The 27,589-nt window shown below is 38.3% G+C and overlaps 3 protein-coding genes and 1 long non-coding RNA gene across 5 annotated transcripts; 3 read left to right on the top strand and 1 right to left on the bottom strand.

Annotated features, from left to right (window-relative positions):
• Window positions 1-2,003: 2,003 nt before the first annotated feature.
• Window positions 2,004-15,518, bottom strand: LOC105675257 (uncharacterized). The gene is made up of 8 exons (XM_012372253.2): window positions 14,268-15,518; window positions 12,135-12,167; window positions 10,227-10,292; window positions 8,576-8,823; window positions 8,124-8,445; window positions 7,544-7,922; window positions 7,239-7,436; window positions 2,004-5,391 (listed from the first exon to the last, which is right to left on the bottom strand). The coding sequence occupies exons 1-8, from the start codon at window positions 14,388-14,390 to the stop codon at window positions 3,518-3,520; spliced, it is 3,243 nt and encodes a 1,080-aa protein (XP_012227676.1). The 5' UTR covers window positions 14,391-15,518; the 3' UTR covers window positions 2,004-3,517.
• Window positions 9,204-13,113, top strand: LOC105675258 (uncharacterized). Its single transcript, XR_001101248.2, has 4 exons — window positions 9,204-9,659; window positions 11,040-11,283; window positions 11,452-11,687; window positions 12,740-13,113. It is a non-coding gene; the product is annotated as an uncharacterized lncRNA (long non-coding RNA).
• Window positions 15,519-15,857: 339 nt separating the features above from the next.
• On the top strand, window positions 15,858-18,395 carry Gmppa (GDP-mannose pyrophosphorylase A). The gene is made up of 5 exons (XM_012372241.2): window positions 15,858-16,488; window positions 16,600-17,176; window positions 17,251-17,527; window positions 17,598-17,862; window positions 17,937-18,395. Exons 1-5 carry the CDS (start codon window positions 16,449-16,451, stop codon window positions 18,035-18,037), a joined length of 1,260 nt encoding a protein of 419 aa, XP_012227664.1. The 5' UTR covers window positions 15,858-16,448; the 3' UTR covers window positions 18,038-18,395.
• LOC105675262 (uncharacterized) lies at window positions 18,240-26,375 on the top strand. Of its 2 annotated transcripts, XM_012372261.2 has the most exons (13): window positions 18,240-18,355; window positions 18,443-19,403; window positions 19,734-20,014; window positions 20,105-20,311; window positions 20,385-20,939; window positions 21,032-21,207; window positions 21,278-21,356; window positions 21,422-21,742; window positions 21,818-22,326; window positions 22,399-22,628; window positions 22,760-23,945; window positions 25,785-25,935; window positions 26,091-26,375. In XM_012372261.2, the coding sequence occupies exons 3-11, from the start codon at window positions 19,808-19,810 to the stop codon at window positions 23,020-23,022; spliced, it is 2,547 nt and encodes an 848-aa protein (XP_012227684.1). In that variant the 5' UTR covers window positions 18,240-18,355; window positions 18,443-19,403; window positions 19,734-19,807; the 3' UTR covers window positions 23,023-23,945; window positions 25,785-25,935; window positions 26,091-26,375. The 2 variants fall into 2 exon arrangements, with proteins under 2 accessions (XP_012227684.1, XP_012227685.1); XM_012372262.2 differs by lacking the exon at window positions 18,240-18,355 and having other exon boundaries at window positions 18,534-19,198.
• The last annotated feature ends 1,214 nt before the right edge of the window (window positions 26,376-27,589 follow it).

Genomic DNA, 27,589 nt, shown 5'->3' with positions numbered 1-27,589 from the left:
GGTGCGGCTTGATTAAAATTTCTTTGGAGCCCCCGCCACCTACCCTATCCTGCACAGCGTTCGTTTGTGTCTCTCGGCGTGCGCTTCTCGATCCGAGGGATGCTCGTCAACCTCCATGCGGGCTTCTGCGGAACAACGACGCGCGCTTCGACCCGCTTAACGGATAATTAACGCCGGGATCCCATCGAAGCATGTAACGAGCACACAATCTCCAAAAAATTTGACGCCCGCCCAACTTTTGCGATTGTAAAGAGCCGTGATTGAGCCGTTGCAGCCGAGTGCGGCGAGAATTTTACGGGCGATTGTTTTCGCGATAAATGTTATTTGATGCTTTAGTCTAATCTTTCTGAATCTTCGTATTTCGATGCTATCAACTAGTGTCAATATGCGAAAATGACTTTTGCTTGTGACAACAGATGCTAGTCGTAGAGTTTTTTTTTTTTTTTGTCTATTTACGATATGGAAATTAAATTGATTGAAGTGGCAATGTATCATTCTCTTGGCCCACTGCAACGAGAATAAAATATACTATTGTACATGAAAGGAATGTGCAAAGCGCGGAGTTTGTTTCTTCTTTTTTCTAGTGCAGAAAAAAAAAGAAAAGTGGGACATATATTAGCGAGAATTTTTTAATTAGCTCATTTTACGTAAAACAAGTATACGTCGACGCTTTGAAAATAAAGAGAAAAAGGGAAATGTAAAAAGAGGGAAATAGAGTTCAAAGTTCTTTAATTATCTATATTTAGATAAGAATCTCTCCCTTTTCCTTCGTGTATTGACACAAAAGTTATTATTTATTCACCTCTTTTATGACGTAAGTCAAGACAAAGAACTTTCAACGTGTTAACTTTTGCGTTTCTACGTTAGGGCGGACTTGGCGTAATAATTTCTAAATTTTGAAAATTATTGGTAGACTATTCTGAAATCTCTTTATAACATTTTTTTAGATAAAGAATCGACGATTAAGCAGCTTTTGATAACATGAAAATATAAACAATGTGCTTGATATCGACTTATCCGTCGAAATTATTTATAACCGCGAAAGATTAAGTTGTAGAGAAAAAGTTTAACGAGCGATATGGAAAAAAGGCTTATAAATTGTTAATGGAGGTTATTATTTTCTGCAACCTTTGAACTTTAATTAATTCGCGTTCCTATTTTTCACGCCAAGTGCGAATGAGAATTTCTTCTCTACATTTGAACCCGCATTTCTCATCGCTGTTTCCACCGCCGAAAATGCACAACCGCATTCCCGATTGCAAAACTAACGTTAGGAAGGCGCGGAATTTGTTATGGTAAATGCGGAAATGAGTGCATTCAATATGATGCGCGAAAGTAGGTTTCCGTGGGATTTCGAGCGTAAACCAACTAGGTGCTCGAGGTGAATTGATTAAAATCGAACCGCGCGGCGCACGCTAACAAAGGAGAATTGCGGCACGGAAAGGGTGAAGAGAATGTAGGTGGACGTGTAGATGGAGCGTAGAATAGGGAATGGGCAAACAGAGCGCAATTAACGTGCAACCATTAAATATGTACGCGCCGCGTTGCTACAGCGCGATGCATGTGCGCAGGTCGGGCGCAAATATATCGGGAGTATCGAATACTCTCTCTCTCGCGCGCGCGAACGGGGCGCAGCACCCGCACCGGCGTCTCTTCCCGCGGCCTGTTGGCACAGCCGCTTGATTAGCTCTGCCATATTTACATGTCATTAGCCGATTGTTTGTCCAAGTCGGTAACTCCGCCGCTCTCCCTCGCGTCACCGCAGTTTAGTCATTTTTCAACGAGAATCCATCTGCGACTGGACGAAACATTGCTCCAGGAGCGCGCGTTCGTCCAGTTGTGTATAAAATTTTTCAGCTAAATCTCGCGGCGAGAAATCAACCAAAAAAGCAATTGAAAATAACAAAATGTAAGCTGTATAATCTGTATGAAAACGTAATTCGCGCGAAATGCGGGAGGGATTGTGAACATTCGGATGTTAATTGTAAATTAGATCCACATAATGCTGCTTAAGTGGTTTTTTATTCCATAAAAAATACGAATTTCGATCTCAATATCTCGTTGCCTACATTGCATAACAATTGTTTCCTTAGTTTTATACAGCAGTTAAATATAAATGTTGGGCAAGCCAGCGTGATAATGCTCAAAAACCAACATTATATAACACGAAATAAATAGATCAATTGGCTTGTGTAACTCAATTTTAGACAGTCATAATAGTAATCTTGTCGACATTTCATAGCAAAGTAATTCTAATTTTTGAACAATTATTTTTCGGTCCCGCTTGAAGGAAAATGCTGCAGAAGATCACAGCTCTATCTTATTCGGGCGAAAAACAAAGTAAAATCAACGAAACATCGTCAAAGTTCGCATACGTCCTAACGGAATACGATATTCGCTTACACACACGCCTACATACACACACACACACACACATACACACTCTCTCTCTCTCTCTTTTTGTCACAACATTACCTTCGGAAAGGATGCAACTTTCGTGAGAAACAGGATGACCCGTTTCATCGTGTCGCTTTACGGAACTTACAAACGATGGCTCTTAATATCTACGCTTTCGATTATGGTAACGAGAATTTGATTAATCGTATTGTTTCACCGTCATCTCCAATCGCCGATCATTCAATTGCACCGCGATTCGCATTTATCGGGGAGATTGCCGATTCTTTTTTTCTTTATAAAAGTACCACTTTTACTTTACTATTAAGGCAGTATGGTAATGTGACTTGATTTACGTAGAAGTTAGGCTTCCTCCCGTGGTCACTCTGTAACTGTGACGTAACTGTGCGACATCTCAGATATGTGCTCGTTTCTCTAGTCGCAGGATCACAAATATCGCAGGGATATATATATATATATATATGTATAGATATACATATGGGATATCGAGAAAACAAATTCTCTTTTGTCTCATTATCTTCGCTAATTCACGAAATAGATCATATTTCTAGATTCAGTAACGTCACATAATCGACAATATAACTGATGTTCACCACATTTCATTTTCACAATGTGTGAAAAATTAAATATTTAGCAATAGGATATTCCTCTTTATCAAACTTTCAACAAATATGCAGAAATATATAAAAAAAAAAATATAGTTTTGCGAAAAGAAACGTCTAGTCTGTATTTCTAATATTTTCAATTGCGAAATTATCGAACAAGTTTTTAAAGAAAATCAACGAAGAGATCGAACGACTAATGCAAAGTTGTAGCAAGAACATTTTCACGTCGTAGGCCACGGTGCGGTGGAAAAGATGCGGTATGTGATCGTATCGACAACCGGCATAAAAATGTCCAGGATGTCGCTGTTGTCGTTGTAAAATATATATATAGGGTACAACGCGATCGTATACTGACAATTGCTATTAATTCTAGCGCAATCGATTGACGCGCGATACGCAGAAAAAAAAAAGACGAACGTGTCATCGAGATACTGCGAGTTTCGGAGCGAGCAAAGCGTTAACGATGAGCACGATCGGCAACGTTAACGTCGTCTAGCCTAACTATGTCTAGCCAGTGGCGGCGTCGCTGCAACATCAATCTCGCGCGCCATTGCTAACTCGTGCTCCTCTTCTTTTTCCCTCGGAGAAACGATACCCATGGCCAGAATTTCAAAGTCGTCCGTGAAATTATTCGTATTGCTCATCGCTTGCTCCGGGGTGTCGCTGTGGCCGCTGCCGCTGCTGCCGCTGCTGCCGCTGCTGTTACTTCTGCTTCTCGATCGCCTACCACTGGGTAAGTCTTGTCTCTCGGTGTCAGCCTTATCGTCAGGAACTGAGACCTCATTACGAAGCTCCGAAAGATTGCTTTGTGCGATGTGCAACGTCGCCACCGGCGCTCCGTCGTCTTTCCGCTGCTTTATGGAGACACTGGTTGCCGGTTGATCGTTCTCGCACTCCATCGATTGCCGAGAAGTCATCATACGTGACGATTGTGCGTTAACGCGAGCAAATTCGTAGTCGGTGAGGTCGTCGGAGTGCGTCGAGGCCACGTCCGAGGCATGAAGGAGCGATCTGTCTGCAGCGTTGTTGTCTTCGCTAGAGCTTCTCGAAACCGTGTCGTGCACTATCCAAGGAAAGCGGTCGGCCGGACGGTCCCGGTTCGCGTCGCACGACGTGGTTAACAGTGGAGCTTCAGTAACGGCACCAGCATCATCGTACCGTTGGTCACGCTCGCCCTTCTGGACAACAATTTCGTCGTTGTCGTCGACCTCGTCCTGGTGTGCTAGCTTTGTTCTAAATGGCGCTGGTAAATGCGCTTCTTCCAATTTCACGTGCTCGAAGAACTTGGTGAGGGCGCGTCGCTGGAACTGGGCTTCTGGCTTGCCGCCGTCTGACTGTTCGTGCGGCACCAGCTCGTACTCCCCGCCGCAGAGATGCTGTCGCAGGAGCGGATAGTCTCGGTCGTTTGGGCCGAAGCCTCGTGGCTCGCGTGCACGACTGGTGATGGTATAGGGCTTGTTATGGCCTGGGAACAGTGAGTGGATGAGGGTGCCGGCTCTTGGCGTGAGCTTACCACGACCATCGAAGCTCGCTGCTGCTCTTGACTCCTCCGCCGATCCAATTGACTTCGGTCGGTACTGCAGCTGCTCGTTACCGCTGCTTTCAGCGTCGCTGTAGGAAGACAATAAGATTTCTGTAGCAGGTCTGGTTGCTGGCTGGTTGACGCAGAGTTTGCCACGTGTGAGTTTGGCCCAGGGCTTTCTGCCGTTGAGGGTCGCTCGGTCCAGTTGATAGTCGTTCGGTTTGGGGAGAAGAGAATTTGACAGTTTTGATACGGTGATACGGTGGAGTGGGATTGTGCGCTTGATTTGCTTCTTACGGACGTTACGATCGTAGAACAGGGAGTTGGTGGCGAAGTGGGATGTAAGGGTAGCGGTGCAACCGGTCGGCAGTTGATAGTTGTAAACTTTGGAACAGCTTTTGTCTTCGGCTTCACCGTCAGCAGACTTATCGTGCCTTCCGGTCGACTCGGTGACCTTCTTGACGATGAGATATGATTGATGCTTTTCTGGTTGGACGGTGGTGCTACTGGGCAACTGGTAGGAGTGGGACATCTGATTTTCGACTTGGACGTCGGTGATGCCCGATCGTGCGTGCTGCTTGAGGTTGTGAGGGTTGCGAGGTACGGTGTCTTGTCGTTGTTCGGTATTGGCGATCGAGGTAAATTTGTCGTCTTCTGACTTGTCGACGGAAGTGGAGGTGAGTGGGATGAGGATGGTTGAGGCGGACAGCTGATTGATGCCGATTGGGACGGTGGAGAGGGTGCGTTTTTTCTGAGTTGTATCAGCTTTATGAAGTCCACCAACCGTTTTATAGACTTCTGAGTCTTCTCTTGCTTTCCCAACAATTCCTGACGCATACGCTGTTGCAACTATTGAGAAAAAAATTTGTGTTAAATATTTTCTCAAGGAAGATGCTTCTAGTATATTCTGCTTTGTATGCAGAATAAGTTTTTAATTCTTACATCTACTGACATATGCAATTGTTTTCTTTCAATTTTTCCTTTTAGTTGCATATGTTTTCTTATTTTACAAGAGTGGCTTATAATTAGTAATTTTTTACCATATGGTTCTATGTACAAAGAATTACTGTGATTATAGTGGTTTGCCAAAAATTTTCGCATGTATGAAGAGCTAAAAATATAAATTTTTAAAATCATGCATTTTTCATTTATCGATTTATGGAAATTTAGAATATACGTTAATTTATAATATATATTTACACATTTAAACCCGTGAAAAAGAATAGTATGTCAAAATTGATAGAAGTTAAGCATTTTGTTACAGCATACAAAAGTAACTAACTCCACCGCAGCAGATGAGATAAATATTTCATTTATAAATGATAAATATATGCGATATATAGAAACATTTTTTTCTTAAAAGAGTATACATAAAATTGAAATTTTTGGAAAATTTTGTATCGATCAATAATATATGCATATATCTGATCATTGAATGTTTTAAAATATACAATATTCTATCATGATTCAAAAATCAGTATAGAATACAGTATAAAATTTCCGCATGTTTTTTCAACAATATTAATAATAAAGCGGAAATTATTTGAATAATCATGCATTCTATATTCCTACAAAGTCACATCTCTATAAACCATCAATGAAATCAAGATCAACGACCAGAAAAACAAACTTAACTCATACATATACGAAAATAATTAGCAAAAAAATGTTGAAGACATGATAGATTCTCCATTAAATTTTAGTACATTCAAGAAATATAAAATATGTATTTTAATATAATAAAAAAAATTATATTATGTACACATTGAGAGATTATTTGTAAAAGGTTATTTTATATATTTATCGATCTTAGAATCGATCAGTCTTCATGAAGCATCATACAAACAAAAAAAAGCTAACAATGAAAACGCAGAGATCTTGCAGGTTCCTTTGGACGAAAAAATCAAAAGGAAAAAAACTATTAGCAATTTATAATTTGATCAACTCAAGAGCATTCCAAATAAAAATGAACTTTGTAATTCGTCTCTAGGCAGGCCACAGGACGAACCTGGAGTGACTGGCCGAGTAGTTGTGAGCGTTTTTCCAACTCGTAAACCTGCAATCTCAGATCCGAGTTTCGCTCGCGCAGCTCATATCTTTCTCTCTCTTTCTCCTCTGCAAGATATTTTGCGTTCAATACACGGGTTGTTTTTTTTGTGCCCTATCGTGGACGATCGACCAAAAAGTTCTTCTTAATTGCAAATTCTTCGGCCGTATTCGAGAAGCCGGTCTCACACGCGGACACTTCTTCCGGCAGGCTGCCTCTCTCGTTTATTCAGTGCGTGCGTGCTTATGCTCAATTAAGTCTGCGGCAACGCTGCGATACCTCGTTGTATGTTAAATCTAGAAGTTATGGACTCATGTTATACAAGCTCCTGTGCTTATTTAGAATAATGCGCTTGCGCCGGTTTACCGGTCTTTTGTGGCTTTATTGCGACCAAGTTTTTGTATTGCTTTATTATTACTATACAAATCCATCAATCTGAGAAGGCAGCAAGAAATTGCCGGTTTTTCTCCCAATCAGAACATTTTCAATGATTCCCGGCCAAGTTGCTGCCGCGAAATGAGATAAGCCTACTACGAATATTCCATAACTATGATTGTAGAAACTTGATTAAGAACTTTTTTGTCAATCACACGCTTAGCGTTATTATAGAAAGAGAATTTCCTCTTTCAAGAAACCGAAGACGATTTACCGAGTTTTTCGTTCTTTTTGTAACGATGCAGTTTATTCTCTCCTTCCATTTGGCCCTTAATCTCCATTTCTTCGTCCTTTTCGATGTCTTCCTCCTCATCCATTGCACATTTGGGACATATTCTGGGTGGAGCTGGTGATTGAATGTGACAGGAAACGTGATAGTTACTTGAGCAATTTTTACATATCGTTAATGAGCCTGTGGAAAACGGAGAATCATTAGGCATTTGCGGACAACCAATTTTTTGCTTTTGAAACAAATTGTTAGAAAAAGTAACAATATGCTCGTTGATAACTTTCACTGACCTGGGTTTCTACAACTAACGCACACGATTGAATCACTTCCGATCCTTTCGATGGTCAAGCTAGCCGGTAATCCGGGTATATGGACAGCCTTGTTGCCTATCGATTGAACGGATTTGGCACTAGATGCGGACGATCGCGCTTGGCTGTCTTCGATCTTACTTTTCCCGAAAATTCTACTGTCCGCGTTTCTCAGAATATTTGGCCTAGTACTAGACTTTTGAAATGGGATCAGCGCCTTCGTTATCGTTTGAGTCGGTGGAGAAATGGACTTAGTCGGTTGAGTTTTGTTAGGTGGCGGCGATGGACCGTTCATACGAGCGGTCGTCTGCCGAGTGTGAGGCGCGTTTCCGGATTGCAAGTATGAATGTCTCTTCCGTTTCTAAAATTGTTCAAAAATATTAATTATTCAGTATTCCCGATAAGATGTTGAATATATTAAGGGGCTTGTTTTTAAACCGCTTAAATTCACACTTTGAAAATATAAAACGCTGTTGTGCGTGTTATCTTTGTAAAAAAGCTATGCTATCTACGTGCGAAAATAAGTACTTATATAATAATAGAAACATCGATATACACTTACAGATGGTTGTTCAAGCATGGAGTATACAAAATGCGGGTTCGCCGTGCTACGACGCTTTCTTTCTACTCTTTTGTTCTGAAGCTCTATGCATTTAGACTTAGTAATGAGCCCTATGGTATACAGAAAATTCTGCTGTTCCGGTGATTCGATGATGCTAGACTTTTTTTGCATCTGGCTTGCTTCTTGCTGCATCTCGCTTGAATCTTCTTGTACTTGGCTTGCTTCTTGTTGCATCTCTTCCTTCTCGTTGGAGTTTTCGTCCATCGACATCTCGACGATGTCGTCTTCGCCAGAGATGGTCTCCACCGAGCTAGGGCGCCGTCTGTAAAGAAACTTTCAATTGAAAAAACTCCAAGATTTTTGCTGCAAAACATTTCAATAATGAGCAAATTTCAATATGAAATAAAATAATGTCGAATCAGTTCACTGTGGCGTTCAATGCACAAGCTTACTTCGGGCAATTGTTATCTTGCGGCGGTGAATGATGGACATCGCCGTTTCTAACAATTTCTTCGTAATCCTCTTTCGAAGATTTCGTCTCGAAGCCATTGGCGGCAGTCTCATGCTTCGTCTCATTGTTGTTTGTAATGTGATTATTGTTATTCAGGCCCAGAAGAGACGGTATGGAAACTTTTGATCCGTTCGCGTTCTCCGCCTTGGACGCTTCCACCTCTCTGCGCAGTCGCTGCACAATTTGCTTCTGCGTATAAACAACGAGAGACATGTATATATATAGCACATTATAGCGTATTGTTTATAGCTATCGGCAATTTCTAAAAAAATCTTTAGAAACAGCTTATACAAGTAGTAAACTAGGCGCGTTACAAGCTCGTGGCAGTAAATGAGGTTTATTCAATGTGTCGCAGCAGACGTATGCGCGCAATAATCGAACCATCGTCACAACAATTTTGTAACATAAATATACATGTAGGACGAGGCACACATGCACATGATGATATAATCAAATCGAATATTGATGCACGGTTACGCGGTTGCGAAAGCGATCGCGCATCTGCCCCATGTTTCTAAGGCTGAGGCGTAACGCAGGAAAGTTTCTATTAGTTCGGAAGTGACGCGAGAAACACGAATAATTGTTGGGGGGGAAAAGACGGAATTAAGAATAAATAAACGTCGCGGCAAGTTTCGACGGCGTGAGGGAAAGTTGGGGAAACAGTGTAAACGATTGGAGAAGACGCGGCGAGATTTTATAAAGAGCCGAAAACGTTTCCGCAGGACATTTTATTGATTTTAAACCTCTCCGTCTCTGTCTCCCGGCTTCTCCTCCGCTCCAAGTTCTGCTCTCACTCCTTCTTTCTGAATTGTCGCCTCACTCCCGCACGGCCGCTCATACCCGACGCTCACATCTCGCTCTTTTCTACTATCGCAGCCTCTCTACGTATTATCCGTCTGTCCCCGTCCATTGCGTCCCAACTATTTATCTCGACCGTTATCAACGGCGTCGCCGATCGAAGGAAAAAGACCGTCGCATTGGAGGCACGTTAAAAAGGGACGAGCGCGAGTGCAGCTACAAGGCCGGTAAATCATTGTGCTCGTTTAATCTTAGAATAATAAGGGCAACGGGATTGGGAATGTTGTAAAGCGCAAGTTGAAGTTCGCTTTGTTTCTTTCTTTCTCATTCGAGCTTTTGTAACTCAGCGCAGTATCATTCGATCAATACATTTATGCGGAATGTATTCCGCCACGCGAATGATATCATAATTGCGGCACGGATAAGATTCGTGCTTCGTAAAAGTTGGACAAGGTATGCCAAAGTTTTTTTCTGTGCGGCGGATAACACTTTGAATCAATAACAAAACTTTCGTCAATACTGCAACTTGTACAAAAGTGCGATTCCGCTGTTTTGTGCAATTTAAAAAAAAAAGTTATCGTTTTGATTTTCAAAGCAGAATTTTCTCTAACTAACGATTACAGGCAGAAATCTCGACTTTCAAATCGATTTTCAAAGCGCACAAATGACTCATAAAGAAGTTCGCGAAATTGCGGGGTTTCAAGGTTTCACACAATGAGAAGTTGAGAAAAGATGATATAGATATATCGCGAGTTGCCACGCATGCAATGGAAGAAAATCAATTGTCCTCTTACCTGGCATCTTCCCAATGAAACGATGTATACCTGAATATTTTGTATCTGACCGAGGATGTCTGGGTTCTGCAACAAGACGCACCATGGTTACACCGAGAACAGGCTTAAACAGAAGCTACTAAAATTAGAACAACTTGTGGACAATTGTACCTTTGGGATTTTATGTGGAAAGTTATGTGGAACAAATTATGCAATGCAACAAAGTCGCTACGCGCTCGTATGCGTCCCGTTAATAGTGCGAAACAACGAATATAAATGCATATAATTTGTCGGGCAAACGAATATAATTGCAAATATAATGAAGAATTATTAATAAGAAATCGATTTCACATAATAAAATTATAAGTGAATTGTTTTATAACAATTGCCGGAATTTGATGTATTGATCGTATCCCGAGCCGGTTTTAAACACGTAAACAGTCTGAGCAGAAAAGTTCCCTCTCATGTATGTATCCTAGTTTGCGCGAGATGAACATCGGCCGAAGTTTATTTTACGGTTTACGAAATTCCAAAAACGTGCTCCACGCAACTCCTGCGAAGTTTCGTTGTATCGATTATGTATTCTCTGAATCTCTGCGCGTCGCAAGATTCAAAATAAGTTATACCGAGTAAATTCATCGCATTAACTGTTAAATAACACGTGCATTGCTCGTGTTGAGACCTGATTTCTTTTCCCTCTCAGTATCATAAAGTTTGCGACTGGAAATGTGTGTTTCTACCATTCGTTTAAAATAATTGAGAAACGATTTATGAAGAGTCGGAAGTGAGAAATTTTGTCAAGTAAAACTTATAATAATCTGATTTTCTTTGCAGAAGTTCAGCGTTCGGTGCAAACGATGATAAAGAATGCGATCACGAGAATCCACGTGCACAGAGAGCGGCAGGTCGGCGAGGATAATTCAGGATCGATAGGATATTCGTAGAAGTTTATAAAATAATACTCCGTCGAACTCAAAACAAAGAACAGACACGGGATATAGTTATTTTGAGAAAAGTGGAATCGCATTATGAGATTTCAGAAAAAAACTAGAATTACCTGTTTCTCTATTTATTTCAGGTAAGATTTTGCACTAAAGTACTGTAAACAAGTCTGTTCGTGAGAGAATATTCTTGTAGATCCAGTTTTTTCTTTTAGTCTTTTAATAAAACAAATCTTAATCTGTCGATTAAGACTAATTGCTCCTTGAATTCACATCTGATTTCTTATTTTTATTATTTGTTATAGTGATACGCAATGTATTCGCAAGAATGATAAGAGCATTAAATCGAGGAATAAAAGATATTGTGGATAAAATATTCCGGAATATCTACCTGGAACGGCAAGCATATGATACAAGTGACTTTATTGGTCCTATAAAGTAATTTATAAGGGAAAGATATATTGCACGAGAAAGAAAGATGGTAAAAAGGAAAAACGAGTAAAGCTGCTCCAATTCGAAACGAATAAGATAAAGAAAAGAGGTATGAAAGATAAAGTCAAATATACTATAATATCTATCTATAGATAAAAAAAGAAGTATTTCGAACCTTTATAATTTTTCCAAACTAAATATTAAAGAGAATTGTAAATTACATGAATGAGGTAAAAAAAAAGAGATAAAACACTCTAAAAACAATAAAGTAATTCTCCTCTTTTAAATTATTATTATTTTAAAAAGGTGAAATTCACAAAAATAATATCATTTTACAATCAAATTAAAAATATGAATTTGTAAATCAATTGATTATTCAATTAGTGATATATTTAAATGCATTTTATTATTTACGATAATAATTATCCTCAGTACCGAAATTATTATATTCAACACAACTCGTACATATTTATGTTTTATAAAATCAACGAGAGAAAAAAAAAAGAATTATAATAATACAAATAATAATAATTAGTAATATAATAATAATACTCACATTTGGATCCTCTTTCAGCCTTCTCACATTTATCTGTAATTTAATTAAAAAGTGTGATTAATATTGATGAGGAAAAGCGGCGCGTTTTACAGAATTTTACAGAGAGAGAGTTATGCAATATAATGTAAAACGAAGTAAAGTAAATAATTTAGCATATCTGTGAAGACTTAAGCTACTGAAGCAACTGAAGCGCGATGCGCCGTTACGCCATTACGCGTTTAGCTCCATTAATACGTTTATTAATTAGTAAAGATGCAAATTAGAATTTTGTCTTTAATATTCCATTAACTTATCGCAATTCATATTTCACTTTCTTTGTTGAGGGTTGCAAAAGGCAATTATTACAATGCGATTTAAGTATTTAAAACTTATACATTATATAACCGGTTAGTATAACAAAATAAGTATTTGTAGAAGCATATTTGTAATTAATTGCATGTGATATTAAATATAGTGTAATAATATTGATTATAATTTTATAGAGAATACAATTACAAAAATAACTTTGTGAAAATTGCGCTCATTTCTCGTGCACAAAAGAAAAACTGAATAGGGTTTTTTTTATCATGACATAGTTACTAATAAGCAATTTGCCAATTTTGTAGGTAAGTTGGCGGGATTTAATTCGCCACTGATCCTGGATGAATAAAGGTCTAATCAAAGCTGAACGAGGGAGCAGGCATGCGCGTAAAAGTAGAAGAGAACGACCTCGTCAACGTTTTCGCAGTAAAAGTAAATCAACCGTGACTCGACGACTCGAAAAGCTTCCCGGGCACAAGTATCGACTACACCTTGCCCTCCTTCAATAAAATAAGCGAACTTCGATTATATAAATCACGTTCCATGATTACGAAACCGCAACACGGTCATTATTTCCTTTCAATGTATATTCCGAAGTTTATACAATAATTTTATCTCTACAGTTTTTTCAATACGAGTGGAGAAAGTTATAATATAAAAAAAAAAAAACGAAGAGAAACGATGTAAGATTTGTTGATATTCGTTCGAAAACATTGATACTTCGTGACATTAAGGATCATCGCTAGTTTTAACACGTAAAAAATGCATCATCTACGTTGCATCACTGGGAAAACTCTTCTTGACATCGTGGAAAATGATTAAAAACTTGTCGGATAATGCAGGAAATATCGATTGTCCGCCGAGGACGTCGCTCAGGGATTTAAAGTAGCTATTTAATGGAATGCAGAAACTTTATGACGCGGACGTTAATGAGCACGATGATAGAGAATTAATTTTGAGAAATTTGTGTTGGAACGCCGACTACCGATTCGCTTCTAATCATGTTAAATATCATCGCGCGAAACGACATCCGCGAACTGATACGCGTGAGCTACAAGTACTTACAAAGAGTTTTCAGTGGTATCGATATATTTGTTCGAAAAGATGGAGGCGTGCACGTAGCGCACAACGTAAGAGAAAGAATACGACTTTCAACATCGATTTTTTCCGTCGGATAAGCGGGACGATCAACAAGTTTTCGATGACGAGCCGGCGATTGATTCGCTCGCAAAACGCTGTTAACGCGATTCCGCGGCATTGTCGATAAATGTTTCGACTCGAAGTGATTCCGTCGAGCTGGCGACGCGCGCGTAAGATGCACGAAGAGCGAGAGAAAGAGTCGGACGGAGAAACGGAGGAAGAGAGAAAGAGGGCGTACGGAGCTCCCCACGCCGTGCTAAAAGAGAATAGATGCACTTAGCCATAAGTGAAACTTACAGAATCGCTTTTTGCACGCAGCCCTTCGCGCCGCGTCGTATATACATGCAATTCCCAAACTATTCGCGACGAGTTGGCCGCGTGCGCGCGCGCTTAAATTATCCGCAAAAGACGCTGGCGGATCTATCGTTCGAGTTGTCTCGAACGATCGATCTATCGCACCAATCGGAGAAACGGATGGGCCGGCCCTTCGTGAATGAATGCAAATCTTTGGTGGGGAAAAAAATGGTTTTCACAATCAATCTAAGAATATCGTACCGCAAAGGGCCTTGCGTACTCTTCCACCGTGCCTTCCCTCCCCCTCTTAACCTTCTACATTCCGTCTCTCGATCGCTATCGACACACGCGCGCATACACACATGGACGCAGCAGCACATCGCACTCTCTTTTTCTCACCTGATGCTCGAGTATCGCGTTCTGCAGTTTGTTTTGCACGGAGAAGATCTCCTCCTGCAGGCTCTTCGATATCTCCATGCTTTCCGGCAGGTGGTCTGCTCGCAGCTTCGTTTCTGCTGACATTCCTCAGCAAGAAGAATCAGCAATAGCGGCGGCAGCAACCCCGATGTACACCCCGATGCGTCAGGCGGGAACGAACGAGGACGCGGCGAGAGACTCCACACACTCCCCTCCGGATCTGCGAATCGACTTCGACAACGCACAACGAGCGACAACGGTGGCGGCGATGCGTCTCGTCCCGTCCGTCCGTTCGCTCCGTACTTCGGTCGCTTCCTCTCTGCGGAACCGAGCAACGTTGCGTGCGCTCTCTCGCGAACGCGCCACAAGCGTGTCTATCTCGCTCCCTCTCGCGCTTCCCTTCCACGCTCTCTACCCTCCCTCCGACTACTCTATTTTTCCCTCTTTCTCTCGCGCACGGCTCGCCCAAGTACGAATTACCCGAGCTCGGACGGACACGAGAAAAGCCGACTCGGCCTTGTGTTGCGCACGCACGCACCAACTTTATATACGTACGCACGACCCTTTTGCACCTCCGGATCGCGAACCTACCTCGACGTACAAATCACGCTCGGAAAATCAACTCCTTGATTATTAGTCGCGGCGGCAACGCGTTTACGTGCCGTCAGCGCTGCGCTCGAGTGCGCGCGACAGCACCAAGTTGATCACGCGCGCCCTCCTCGTCCTTCTCTTGCTTCGTTAATCGTCGCCCTTCGCTGATAGCAACCGATCGGACGGAGTTTCGCGCCAAGTACATTGGGATTCGGTTCAACTCGTAACAAAGATCCCGCGATCTCTCTCTCTTTTCTCCCCCTCTTTCCCCTTCATCACACTCTCACTCTCATTCTTACTCACTCTCTCTCCATCGGTTCTTCCTTTTCACCCCCATCCTCTCGCTTTCTACTCACGCTGATGATTAATTAGCCACCTGATTTCACCCAAATAAATGTTTTAAGTGACCAAGTATGCTGACGCATCGATAATGTTGAGGTTAATAGTTCTTTCGCACAGAATGCGATAATATATTCAATGGATATATGTGAATATGCAGATAGAAGCACAAAAATATTGTTTTACGATACTTACATATTTTATATAATTCGAATTATAACAAAAATATTTGAAAAATAATACTGCTCTAATTTTTTAAATAATTTTTAAACAAATATTACTTTTCTACGCTATAAAACAGGATACATGCATGAAATATGTGAAATTGAAAGAGATCTAACAATAAAATACTTTCTAAATTTTTATTTGACTAAATTTATATTACCAGAAATTTCTATTGGATATTGATTGATGCATTAGGCCGGAGCACAGACTTTTACATAAAGCATAACGCATAAGCATAAGGAAATTGATTGGTCTATATATAAGCATAAGCAAATGCATAAGGAAATGGACCAATCAATTTCCTTATGCTTATGCGTTATGCTTTATGCAAAAGTCTGTGCTCCGGCCAATTAACTTGTAAATTCTCCTTAACTTAGTGAAAAGTGATACCAACCCACTAAACACAAAGAACCGGTGGAAGATACATCTGGTGCACACTAGTTCATTCACTCCAATTTCCTAATTGAAAATGCATCTGATAATAACACACTCTGTGTCGAACCTAAATATGACATTAATTGTTTAACATTTTATTGTCAATGCAAGGACTGAGAGAAAAATTCTATTTGAATAAATTGTTCTGAATAACTTGAAAATATTGGTATGAAAACAGAAGAGAATTACAACACAAAGTTTGAGATTGTGTTTATGGCCTCCTCCTCTCGTCAAGTTAAATTATGCCACATTTCAATTATTTTGGCGGGCTAATATGTGAAGTCGTTATCAATGTGACAGATAAGATTCTCATTTAGTTTAGCAGTCGAAGAAGAATATTTTTTTCAGTACGTACTGTCATTGTATCGTTACGAAATCGATTCATCGAAAATTGAAAACTGATGCCATCAATGACACATCTGTCGACGTCTCAAGCGTACAAATATGTCTACGTGGAGTGATTAGCATCGGTGGATTAAGTTTCTTGTTGCTTCTAAAGATTTATTTAATTGTTGTTTTTGGGGATAGAAATATTTTTAATTCTATAAGAAGGGATATTTAATTAGTGCAATCATGTTGAAGGCTGTTATTTTGATTGGAGGACCTTTAAAAGGTTTCTATTATGATTTACTCAAATATGTATATGTGATTAAAATTTTAACACATATTTTTTTAAATATATGTCTTGTGCATGTATTATTATTTAATGCTGTTATTTTTGTAGGGACAAGATTTAGACCTCTGTCTCTGGACATCCCTAAGCCATTATTTCCAGTAGCTGGATTACCTATGATACAACATCATATTGAAGCATGTACAAAAGTGCCTGGTCTCAATGAAGTGTTGATAATCGGTGCATATCCCAAAAACGATTTAGATCAATTTGTTCAAGAGATGTCAATTAGCTATGGCATAATTATTAGATATCTACAGGAATTTACTCCTCTTGGAACAGCAGGAGGCATGTATCATTTCCGTGATCAGATTCGTTCAGGCAGTCCAATGTACTTTTTCATAATGAATGGAGATGTCTGTGCTGACTTTCCTCTGTTGGAAATGGTTGAGTTTCACAAGAAAAAGCAGGCATTGCTCACAATCATGGCAACGGAAGCGACTCGACAGCAATCCTTGAATTACGGATGTATGGTTTTGGGGAAAGAGGGAGAAGTAGCGCATTATGTCGAAAAGCCTTCAACATTTGTATCGACTCTTATTAACTGCGGAGTATATCTTGCCTCTCTGGACATCTTTCAAACAATGGCAGATGTCTTTCATGCTAACCAGCAGCAAGATCACATAATGTAAGTTTCTTATGGATTTGTTAATACAATGAGAAACTTAATTTTCTTTAAATATTTTCTTACAAAACTTGCAGGCAAGTGTGCTGTAATGGCAGAGATCCGGCACACATTGCATTTGAGCAAGATATACTTACACGTTTGGCAGGATCCGGACGGTTGTACGCTCTACCAGTGTTCAGATGGTGGTCGCAAGTGAAAACTGCGGGCTCTGCAATATACGCAAATCGACACTATTTAGCTCTCTACAAGCAAAAGCAGTCAAATCGCCTCGCTTCCATTAATAATAGCTCTTGTAACATTGTGGGAGATGTATATATTCATCCATCCGCTACTGTACACTCAACTTCTATGGTATAAAGATAAATTCTTTTAATATAGTTTATAAACTTGCTCGCACGTTAATATAAAATTCTTATTGCAGCTAGGTCCGAATGTAAGCATAGGTCCAAATACAACTATTGGGCCTGGTGTAAGAATTAGAGAGTCGATTGTATTGGCTAATGCATACATACAGGCTCATTCTCTTATCCTACACAGCATTATAGGAACAGGCACCAATGTAGGCGAATGGGCTCGCGTTGAAGGGACTCCTTGCGATCCCAATCCTAACAAACCATTTGCGAAAATGGAAAATCTGCCACTGTTTAATGTGAATGGCAAACTCAATCCCTCCATCACGATACTTGGTAGGTATATGAAATATATAAAAAAATTTTTTTTATTATAGCTCAATTTCACATAATTATGTATTTGATTACAGGCACCAGTGTGAGTTTGGCTGCGGAAAAGATTCTATTGAATTCGATTGTTCTGCCACATAAGGAGCTTACGAGAAACTATAAGAATGAAATTATTCTGTAATTGTTTAATATCTGCTGTGACTATGGAATGTATTAATGTTTTGGATATTAAGATATACAAGCACAAATGATAAAATGCTAAGTATATGTAAGATAATTTTTGAAGTATTTTTACGTTAAATTTTATATAATTTTCACAATACAAAATTAACATAAGACTGTTATACATATTTTGTACATGTGGCAATTTAATATGTGGGAATTATAAATTGTACATAGAAGTGATAGCAAAACACAATTTTTACAATATAAAGAATTGTATAAATATATTTCATGTTTGTATATATTATGAAAAATATACAATTATTTGTATTTTGTTGTAAGTATAACGATAAATTTTTTTTATTTATACATTTTAATCAATATCTCTTGTCATTTAATAATCATATGTACGTATACATCTTAGAGCATCGTACGATGGTATGAAGCATCAACGCCCGCATATCGAGGCGATCAGTACGAGGGAGAAAGAATAACCGAAAAAATCCTGACAGAGTAGCGCGTTCAGGCCGCCTAAGGTGAGGCTCGCTCTTGCGTTCCTCACCGGCGGCGCCAGGTGTTTACGGCTACGGAATATGCGAGCGAGCGAGCGAGTACGAGCGGGTTCAAGTACGAACGAGGAAGAAGGAGCGAGCGTGCGGTGTGCGCGTAAAATAGCCGCATTGAATTGCACTGAATCAACAGGTAGATCGGCGGGTCGGTATGCGTGGGATGACGTCGTACGCGCGATCTCTCGTAGTGTCGAGATTCGCCGCGGGTCCCTTCGAAAGATGCAGCGTGCAAACGAGCGCCGCAACGAAACGCCACGACGAGGTCGACGACGAGTCTTAGAGAATAGCGTACGACGACTGGGATCGGCCGAACGGCAGGGGAAAGCGGTGCTCCAGGTGGAAACGCGCGTTCCCTAAACTGTGTGCTGGGGTGACGGACGCGCACGGTCGGATTCCGCGCATACCAACGCCGCTGATCCAGCTTCCCCGCAAGCGGCGCGGCGGCGGCGTCCGGATCGGCAGAGTGATTTTTGTGATCGCCGCTCTCGTCAATGACACGCGCGGAATGCGCTGAGCGAGCGCGCGATCCCACGCTGCGCTATACGCGCCGACATTGTTGCGCGTTCGCCTCGTTGTGCTGAACTTTAAAAATCGTTCGGACGCGTCTCGATGTGAGTGAAATAGAAATGTGCATTTTGAATGCGGCGCAGGGCAAATACGGATCTCGTAATGTCGTGAAAGCGACGTTAATTTGACCCCGGTGCCTAACGGATAAAAAAATCCGTTTGTGATACCGAACATTGTCCCTTATTTTTAATCAACTTTGCGTTTTTTGTTCATCACTTCTCCAACATGAAAAGTGCATTAATTGAAAAAGTGCGTTTTTTTAAATTTTATGTACTTAAAATTATCATGATTAATTTTTAGTGATAATTTAAAGAAATATATAATATAGTTTACAAAATTCTTCAACACAAAGATATGTGATCTTTTATTCTCGATTTAATTTTTGTGGTTGAAATTTATATCTTTTTTGGAAAAAAACACTTGTGCATAAATTTATATTATATTATATTATTTTTTAATTTTTTAAAAATAAATTTTTTAATACTTTATGTAATGTATTATTAGTAAACAATAATTCTAGAAACAATTTTTATACATTGCACTGCGTTAATTTAATAAGATGTAATATTTTGTTCACAGGGAGTAGAGAGAACATTGATAAAAGTAAAATAAAAAGATTGCTAGACATTCCAAATGGGCAATAAAAGCCCATTATGGCCCAGTGTCATCAACCACAACATCAACATGAATTTTTACCCCTGTGTGATGTATTATTTAATATTATGTCGTTAGCATCTTACTTCTGCGATGTTGTTTTTGATTTTGCAATGGTGTATGCCCTGGCCCATCAAGCGATAGCACCGCCGGTGTTATTCCCATTAAGCATCACTCTTATTGCCACTTCTCTCTTAATTTCCCAGGTTGGTATTTAAGTGAACGAACAAAGAAGTAGAATATAAAATATCTTTACAATTTTTATCTCACTGCCACTTTTTGTCACTTTTCTACAGATTGTTAGTTTGCGATGGTATCTCTGGGGAGCTAGAGGTAAACTAGCAAACAACAACGTAGCAGGTGATAGCAATGCGAATCCAGTCAAGAAAATTAGCAACTGGACCGTAGGCTGTGTTCTATTACTCCATTCCACTCAAGTCGGTGTACTATGGAGATATTTCAAGTTATTTATCCCAGTCAATTTAACTTATGTGAAGCACGAGGTAAGAACTTGCACTTGAAAGAAGGAATCTTCGTTTATCGATCGTTTGTCAAGCTTGAATCTTATTGCCTCAGCTGAGAGAGCTCTGCGTATTACGGCTGATACACGCGTTCTGTGAAGCCGCTCCAATGCTACTTCTACAACTGTATATCCTGTTTGGCGCTACCGACGGCGATGAAATAGAAGTTGGAAAACCAAAGGAAAGTGATGGCAAGGACGGCGGTAAATTTGCGGAGTTGACACTAGTGTCAGCGGTATTCTCCTTGTGGAGTGTATGTTGGGCGGTGGCTAGTTTCAGCAAAGGCGCAGCGCGTCTACGCAATCTAGAACGTTTAGTATTAACATGGTTGGGGGTGCTGACGCAATTATTCTGGCGTCTGGGGACAGTGAGTGCTCGTGTCGGGGCACTAGTCGTGTACGCTTCGCTGTACGGTGGACAGTGGCTGTTGGTCGTAATGGCCCTACACTGGTTGTCTATGTTGACATGGTTATTGCTCACGCCAGATGGACTCTTTCACGGCGGAGAGCGTCTGCCTCTTCTCAGAAAGACTTATCTCGCTTCCCTTCTCGCCTATGTATATATATTCGCGTATGTCAATCTACACGAGACGAATCATCGTCAAAAAATGGTTAGTGAACGTGAAAGGATGTCGGATTTGTGCACGCATGCTTGCGCTTGAAAGATATTTACAATCGTTAATCTGCATTTATATTTTTCCAGGTAATATTTTACACCGTAATGTTCTTGGAAAATAGTTTACTCATCGGCGTATGGATAGCCGGTGTTAATCGCGCCGATTTTTTACCGCATCAGCATCATCTACATCCGGTTACTCTAGTACTTATTCTCCTAGCTTTATTTTTCGGCGGCATGTTTTTCATGGGCCTTTATTACAGGTGAATACAATATTTTATTTAAACTTTGCTTATCAAATATCGTTTGCTGCATTTTGTTGCTTGTTATTAGATTCTTCCACGTGAGAAGACTGAGGTATGAGGCTGGTGGAAGAATGACGGGGTCAAATCTCACCACATTGTCCCATCAGGTATGCATAATACGAGATACATTTTTATTTCCAAAAACACTGTTGTCTAATTTTCAACTTTTCAGGACAATGCGGAAGAAAAGCAAATAGATTATAACGAAGGAAAGAAGGTGAACATTAGCATCGGTATGAGGAAAGTTAAATTAAGCAATGGTGGCATACCAGGTGTATTTAACTGCCGTTTCGCGAATCCAACGGCTGTGAATCCGAATCGCAAGAAGAAGAAACCGACGTCCTTCGTGCCGCCGCCGCCGCCGCAATCGGGCACGGTGATGAATTCAGTGGCAGCGGTGGGAGACTCAAAACAGTGGCTCAACGTGGGCAATGGGTCGCGGCAATTGATTCCATTCTGGAAAAAGCCCATATCCTGTTCTAACATAGTGCAGGTAAGATATTTGAGACGAATCTTTTTATTATCCGTGTGGGATTGCTACTACAATGTGATTAACCTCCGAATATAGAACGATGTTTCCAACGAGCAGAGAGATGAGAATGACATAGCGATCGGTGGCTCGTTAAATGTCACGTTAATACGAGAGAAATTGAAGGAGAAGAAACAGCAGCAGCTGCGCGAATTGCGAGCCATACAGGAGGAGATCAAGGAGGGTAAATTGTTCCCACCTCCGTCCGCGTCCACGTCTTCCTTCTCATCCTCTCCCTCCGCATCGAATCAACAACCACCGCCGAACACGAAACTGCACACTTCCCCGAGCTCCCCGTTGTTCACGTCACCGCCGTCATTCTCCGAGCAAAATGGCGGCAATGCATTGTCATCTTGGCCGCCTGTGAAAATGCACTGCCTTTTGCCCCCGCCGCCTTCCTCCCCGTACTATCACAATCCGCATCCCTCGAATCTCTGGAGATCGGCGCCCCAGCGGGAGCGAGCGGACACGCCGGAAATATTACTAGCACCACGATGTCTCCCGCATCATTATTCTCACTGGTGTCCGCCTGGTCATCTTAATCACAGGTAACAGAAGATCTATTGAACGCCGAATCGTTTACGTTTACGTGTTAATTCATTCGAATTCTTTTTCCACAGATTGCACGCGAATCAAAACGGTGCTGAGGAAAGTTCCAAGGGCGAGGGTGAAGGAGAAGCGGGTGTCAGCGACATGGAAGGTAGCCAAGTCTCGTTACCTAGAAGCTACACGCTTCCCCGCGAGTTCAAGTATAATCATCCCAACAGCACCGGGAGAGAACGAGAGCGTCGCGCGGGAAATAAGATGCCAGCCTCGCGCTTTTATTTACCGTCCACCAATAGTTCTGACGGTGAGTGTATTTCTTGCTTGATTACACCACTCGTGTTTATACGAATCTATTATGCTGTAAAAATTGCATAAATATGTACAATTTAGGCTATGGGTTGCCACTTTTATTAATGCTAATAGTAATTTTTCCAGGCGATGTAGATAGTGCTGACAACGAAGACGAGACAGATTCGGAGGTTCAAATTCGAACGAAGGTCAACTACGGTCATAATCATGATGAAACCTTGCAGAGGTGTCACACGTACGAGAATAACGAAAGAAACACCACCAATCCTAATCTGGAGTGTTGCGCGTCTAACGTTACGTCCAACAATTGTTATCCAAATAATTCCCACGGCATTCTACGACCGAATCAGTTACTTCGAACTAGAGTGAAACACGAAACGAAACTTTAAGTTGTATAATAACGCGTAATTTTAAATTTTATGCTATGCATATTCAGTGTACGAAAATCTTTTTGTAAAGCAATTCTTTTACTTAAATGTTGACAGTATAAAGCTGTTGACCTCGCAAAATGACGGTATATATTTAATTGATAGTATATAATATGCATATATACAAGAGTATATTTAAAAATATTTGCGCGCAAGAATATTAGCGCACGTTATTTGCAGTATGATACAATTTAATTTAATGCTTTTATTTTATCATAATGTTTTGCGAGTGTGAGAATATTTTATTGCAATTTTTGTACAAATACGAAATCGAGTGTTTTTAAATACATTTCAGAAAAGAACAAATAATACGTTAAAATTAATGCACAAAATATTATATATAACGCATAAAGTTACCTGAATCTATTAGAAATCGTATATTTTTCATTCGTACTTACAATTATAACAATAAATTAGTAATGATGAATTTAAGGTATTATGCTATTTAAAGAGATATATTCATATTTTGTTATATGTTTGTAAATATACAATCTTCTGACAAATTTTCTGTGCTTTTTAATATCTTTTTTTGACTTTGTGTCTTCGAAAATTTATGGTTATGGAATTTTCGACAAGATTGTAAAATATAAATTAAATTATTCTGGTACAATCGTTTTTTGAAAATTTTTGAAGGCTTCAATTATTCTGTAAACACTTTCAACCATTTCTTACTGTGTTTAATTTTTCTTCTAACATTAAATTTGGACAAAGTTCATACATAAAACATTTAATTGGTTTGACGCTGGGTGCGTCATCAACTGTGACGTGATGGTATCCATACAATTTATAGCTAGTCGACCACATCATAGTGAACAGTTGTGCGAGTTCATGTGGCACCGTCGCATATGCTAAACTCTTAAAGGACATCAAGACATTATATCCAGGTAAAATAATTAAAATAAAATTAAAATTTTTGTAAAATTAAAAATAAAAACAAACAAAAAAACGTTTAAATGTTAAAATAAAAAAACGTTAAGTATATTATTAAATTAAAATATGATTTTTCCGTACAAGTCATCAAAAGTCCTTACAGAGGCTTTTGTTTTAATTAAAAAAAACTTCCATAAAGTTTCATCGAAAGATAAGTCGTTTTCAAAACTATAGCCTTAAATTTTAGTTTTTTTTCCGTTTTAATTTTATACATTTGTTTTGGATAAGTAAATTTATTTCAGTTTCTTCTTCGCAAATACAATTTTAAATGATTGTATATCAAATATATATTGATATAATTTTTTTCTATATAATTTCTTCGCGATTTTTAAGTTGAATATGTGCATTTTATACTTTTTTTAGCTTGGAAAATATTTCGAAATTTTTCTTTTCTTATCAACTTTAAAAAAGTACAATTTAATTTGGGCTATAACTCGAGCTTTTTTAAACATTTTATTAACTACAAGAACTAGCTGACACAAAGCATGTTATAAGATTTAGTTTATAAAGAGATAAGAACGAAAACAATGTCATGATTTTCCATTGAAGATAAATATTCCATAATTCGATATTATTTGAAAAAGTTCTTATATATTTAATATCTGATAAACCGCGTTTGGTTTTTATTTGTTTTCCTTATTAACTTCTCTTCTCTTCTTATCTGTTTGTATAAATGAGTATTTATTGCAACTCGACAAAACTCGACGTATCAGTTAAAATCAGAATATCACCAAAGGTTTTTCGTTTTTTCGTAAAAATTGTAAGTATTTTATTTATATTAAAATTAATAGTTTTAGTCAAGGAGGTATTTCAAATTGATAAAATTTCAGAGCGGTTTCCACTGATATAAATTTTCCAATAATCTAAAATCATCAAATATATATTCACAAAACATATTTTCTAATTTTTTAATCAATTTTTTACAATTTGCTAACGACTTTATATTCTTCTGATTGATTTAATATTTTTCTTTTATTTTAAAAAAGTAAATCAATTTTTCTTAATACTATATAAACCTACTATATAAACCAGTCACAAACATACATCGCAATGCATATGTTTACATTTATTATGCAATTTACTTTTTAATAAAGTGTAAAATAAACTTTTATATATATGTATGTATGAGCAGATGTACTATTATATATGAATGTATGAGCAGATGTACTATTATCTGCTCTGCATAAATAAGTACACATTTCAACATCAGTTGACACAAAAAGTAACATATTGTACAAATATTTTCCATCTTTTTATAAAAATTCAGTATTTTATTCATTGTTTTTTTATTCTTATCAAGTTGTTACTGTGACATTTTGGAATGTTTACATACATTCTAAAACATATACAATTTATTCATATCAATTTAAAACATTATTTATTTATACATATTAAAAATATTTTTGCATGAAAAATATTAAGATCGAGTAAACTAGCAGATTTATATCTTTTTTGAGATATTATATATGATATTGATACACATATGCACAATACAGATACATAAAAATATATCAATGGTCGAAACGACATTATCAATTGTTAACAATTTTCATTTTTAAACTAAGATTATCGCAGTTGTATAAATTCACATAAATATTTTAGATGATTATAACTGAAAAAATTCTTTAACTGATTACAGACACCTTGCAACCCTTGGAAATTTTTTAACTTACTTTGATTATTTGCATTAAGTAATATTGTAAATATATATTAATAGTGTTGACAATTACGCATACTCTTTTTTTTAATAATATTATGTGCTGTATTTAATTATTACTTCTTTATGTTTACAGCCTTTGAATACTAGTGATTTATTCCGTTAATATTGCATCACAATTCTTTGCTACAATGAATAAATATCTGTTACTCGTTTTAATTGGCATGATTGCTATGATCAACGTAACTCCTGCTTCTAGTGCAGAATGCGCTCCATGGCTTGGACATGTAAGTATAATTAAAAATAGAAATAATTATATTAGCAATAATTCTAGATAAAAATCGTAATATACACATTTTTAGAATTTTATTGTAATTATTTATTATAATATCACAATCAATTAGAGCATCTATACTAACATAATAAATTATTATGGTTACAGTGTCAAGATACGGACCAATGTTGTCGTGAGTTAATATGCTTGACGTACGCAGCTAAATGCGTTCCCGGTAAAATTATTGGTGATAATAGGCCTATCGGAGATGGACCATTTCCCCCAGAAAATTAAAACAAAGTTCAGTTTGGATACATATATATATGACGAATTAAGCATATTATATTTGGGAATATGAATAATACAATAAGTATAATATACAAATATATACATATTAATTTGCTGTACTTACGTTCTTAAATGAACGATTAAACGATTTCTTGCATCAAATAACTTGTATGTCATTCTTTTACATTCCTTTAATTAAAGACAAAACTGTGTATTTAATACGTATATATTGTTGCGCTTATAATTATAAGTTCTATAACATTAAATTGTAGTAACAATTTTTTATATAGAAATCTATCTGTGCCATGTGAGATATTTTATAACATTTCACAATAGTTTTGATATTAAATGTTACTCAAATTAAATTTAATATGCACAATATAAAATATTTAAACAGTTGTCATGATTAATTTATGTATATTCAATATAATATAATTTGATTGCTTTTGTATGCACATTTATTAAACACAAAAAATGTGTCAACCTAACAAAGCGTACTTAATTGTATTTGCAAATGATAAATAACTCGTGTATTTGCATATTGATAGCGTATCACACAATATGATATAAAAGATCGACTCGCTTCCATCCGTTGTCAAATCTCGTATAAAATCTTGTAAAAAATCTCAAATTTCGTATTAAAGAAATTACATAAAGATAAAAGAAGAATATATAAAAAAGTTTGCGGTATTTTATTCGACACGTTTGTTATTTTAAAAATGAAGATCCTTTTGAGTCTTCTTTTTGTAATAATGGTGACTTTCACTGTTATTAGAGCTGTACCCACAACAGGAAATTGCATTGAGAAAGGTGAAGACGTGAGTATGATCAAGCTATATTTATTACAAACTTTTTAATTTACTAGAGCTTATTAGAATTATAATAAAAAGCGTCTAACGACGTATTAGCTGGAGAATTAATCAACACGATAATTTATTTATCATTTCAGTGCCCGAACTTTGGCAAATGCTGTCCCGGATTGCAGTGCGTAACAAGTCTACCATGTAGCGATTGTGACTTGATACATCGATGTAAAATTAGGAGCGGGATTATATTTCCTTAATTTTTCCAGAAATTTGTGAACAGCTTTCATGCAAGTAAACATCAGTTATTATATTATTAAGAAAGAATAAACTGTCATTAAAGAATGTTACGGTATCGCAATTATACCGATTAGTCATATTTTCTATATAGCATCATCGAATGCGCAAGTGGAAATGTCATGTCTCGAATTTAGATACACTTTTGCTACATCCTGACGAAGAAAGATGAGAATGGGTCGTCGTCCCGCGAAATCATTTTCGCGAGAGGCGCGTTCGATCATCACTCAGTCACGCGTCATTGGACGCATTTTCGTAATGAGCGACCAAAATTATCGA

Source organism: Linepithema humile, chromosome 1, assembly GCF_040581485.1.
Source record: "Linepithema humile isolate Giens D197 chromosome 1, Lhum_UNIL_v1.0, whole genome shotgun sequence".
Taxonomy (NCBI): domain Eukaryota; kingdom Metazoa; phylum Arthropoda; class Insecta; order Hymenoptera; family Formicidae; genus Linepithema; species Linepithema humile.
The sequence above is the reverse complement of the archived record's forward strand: the minus strand, read 5'-3'. Positions and strand labels throughout refer to the sequence as shown.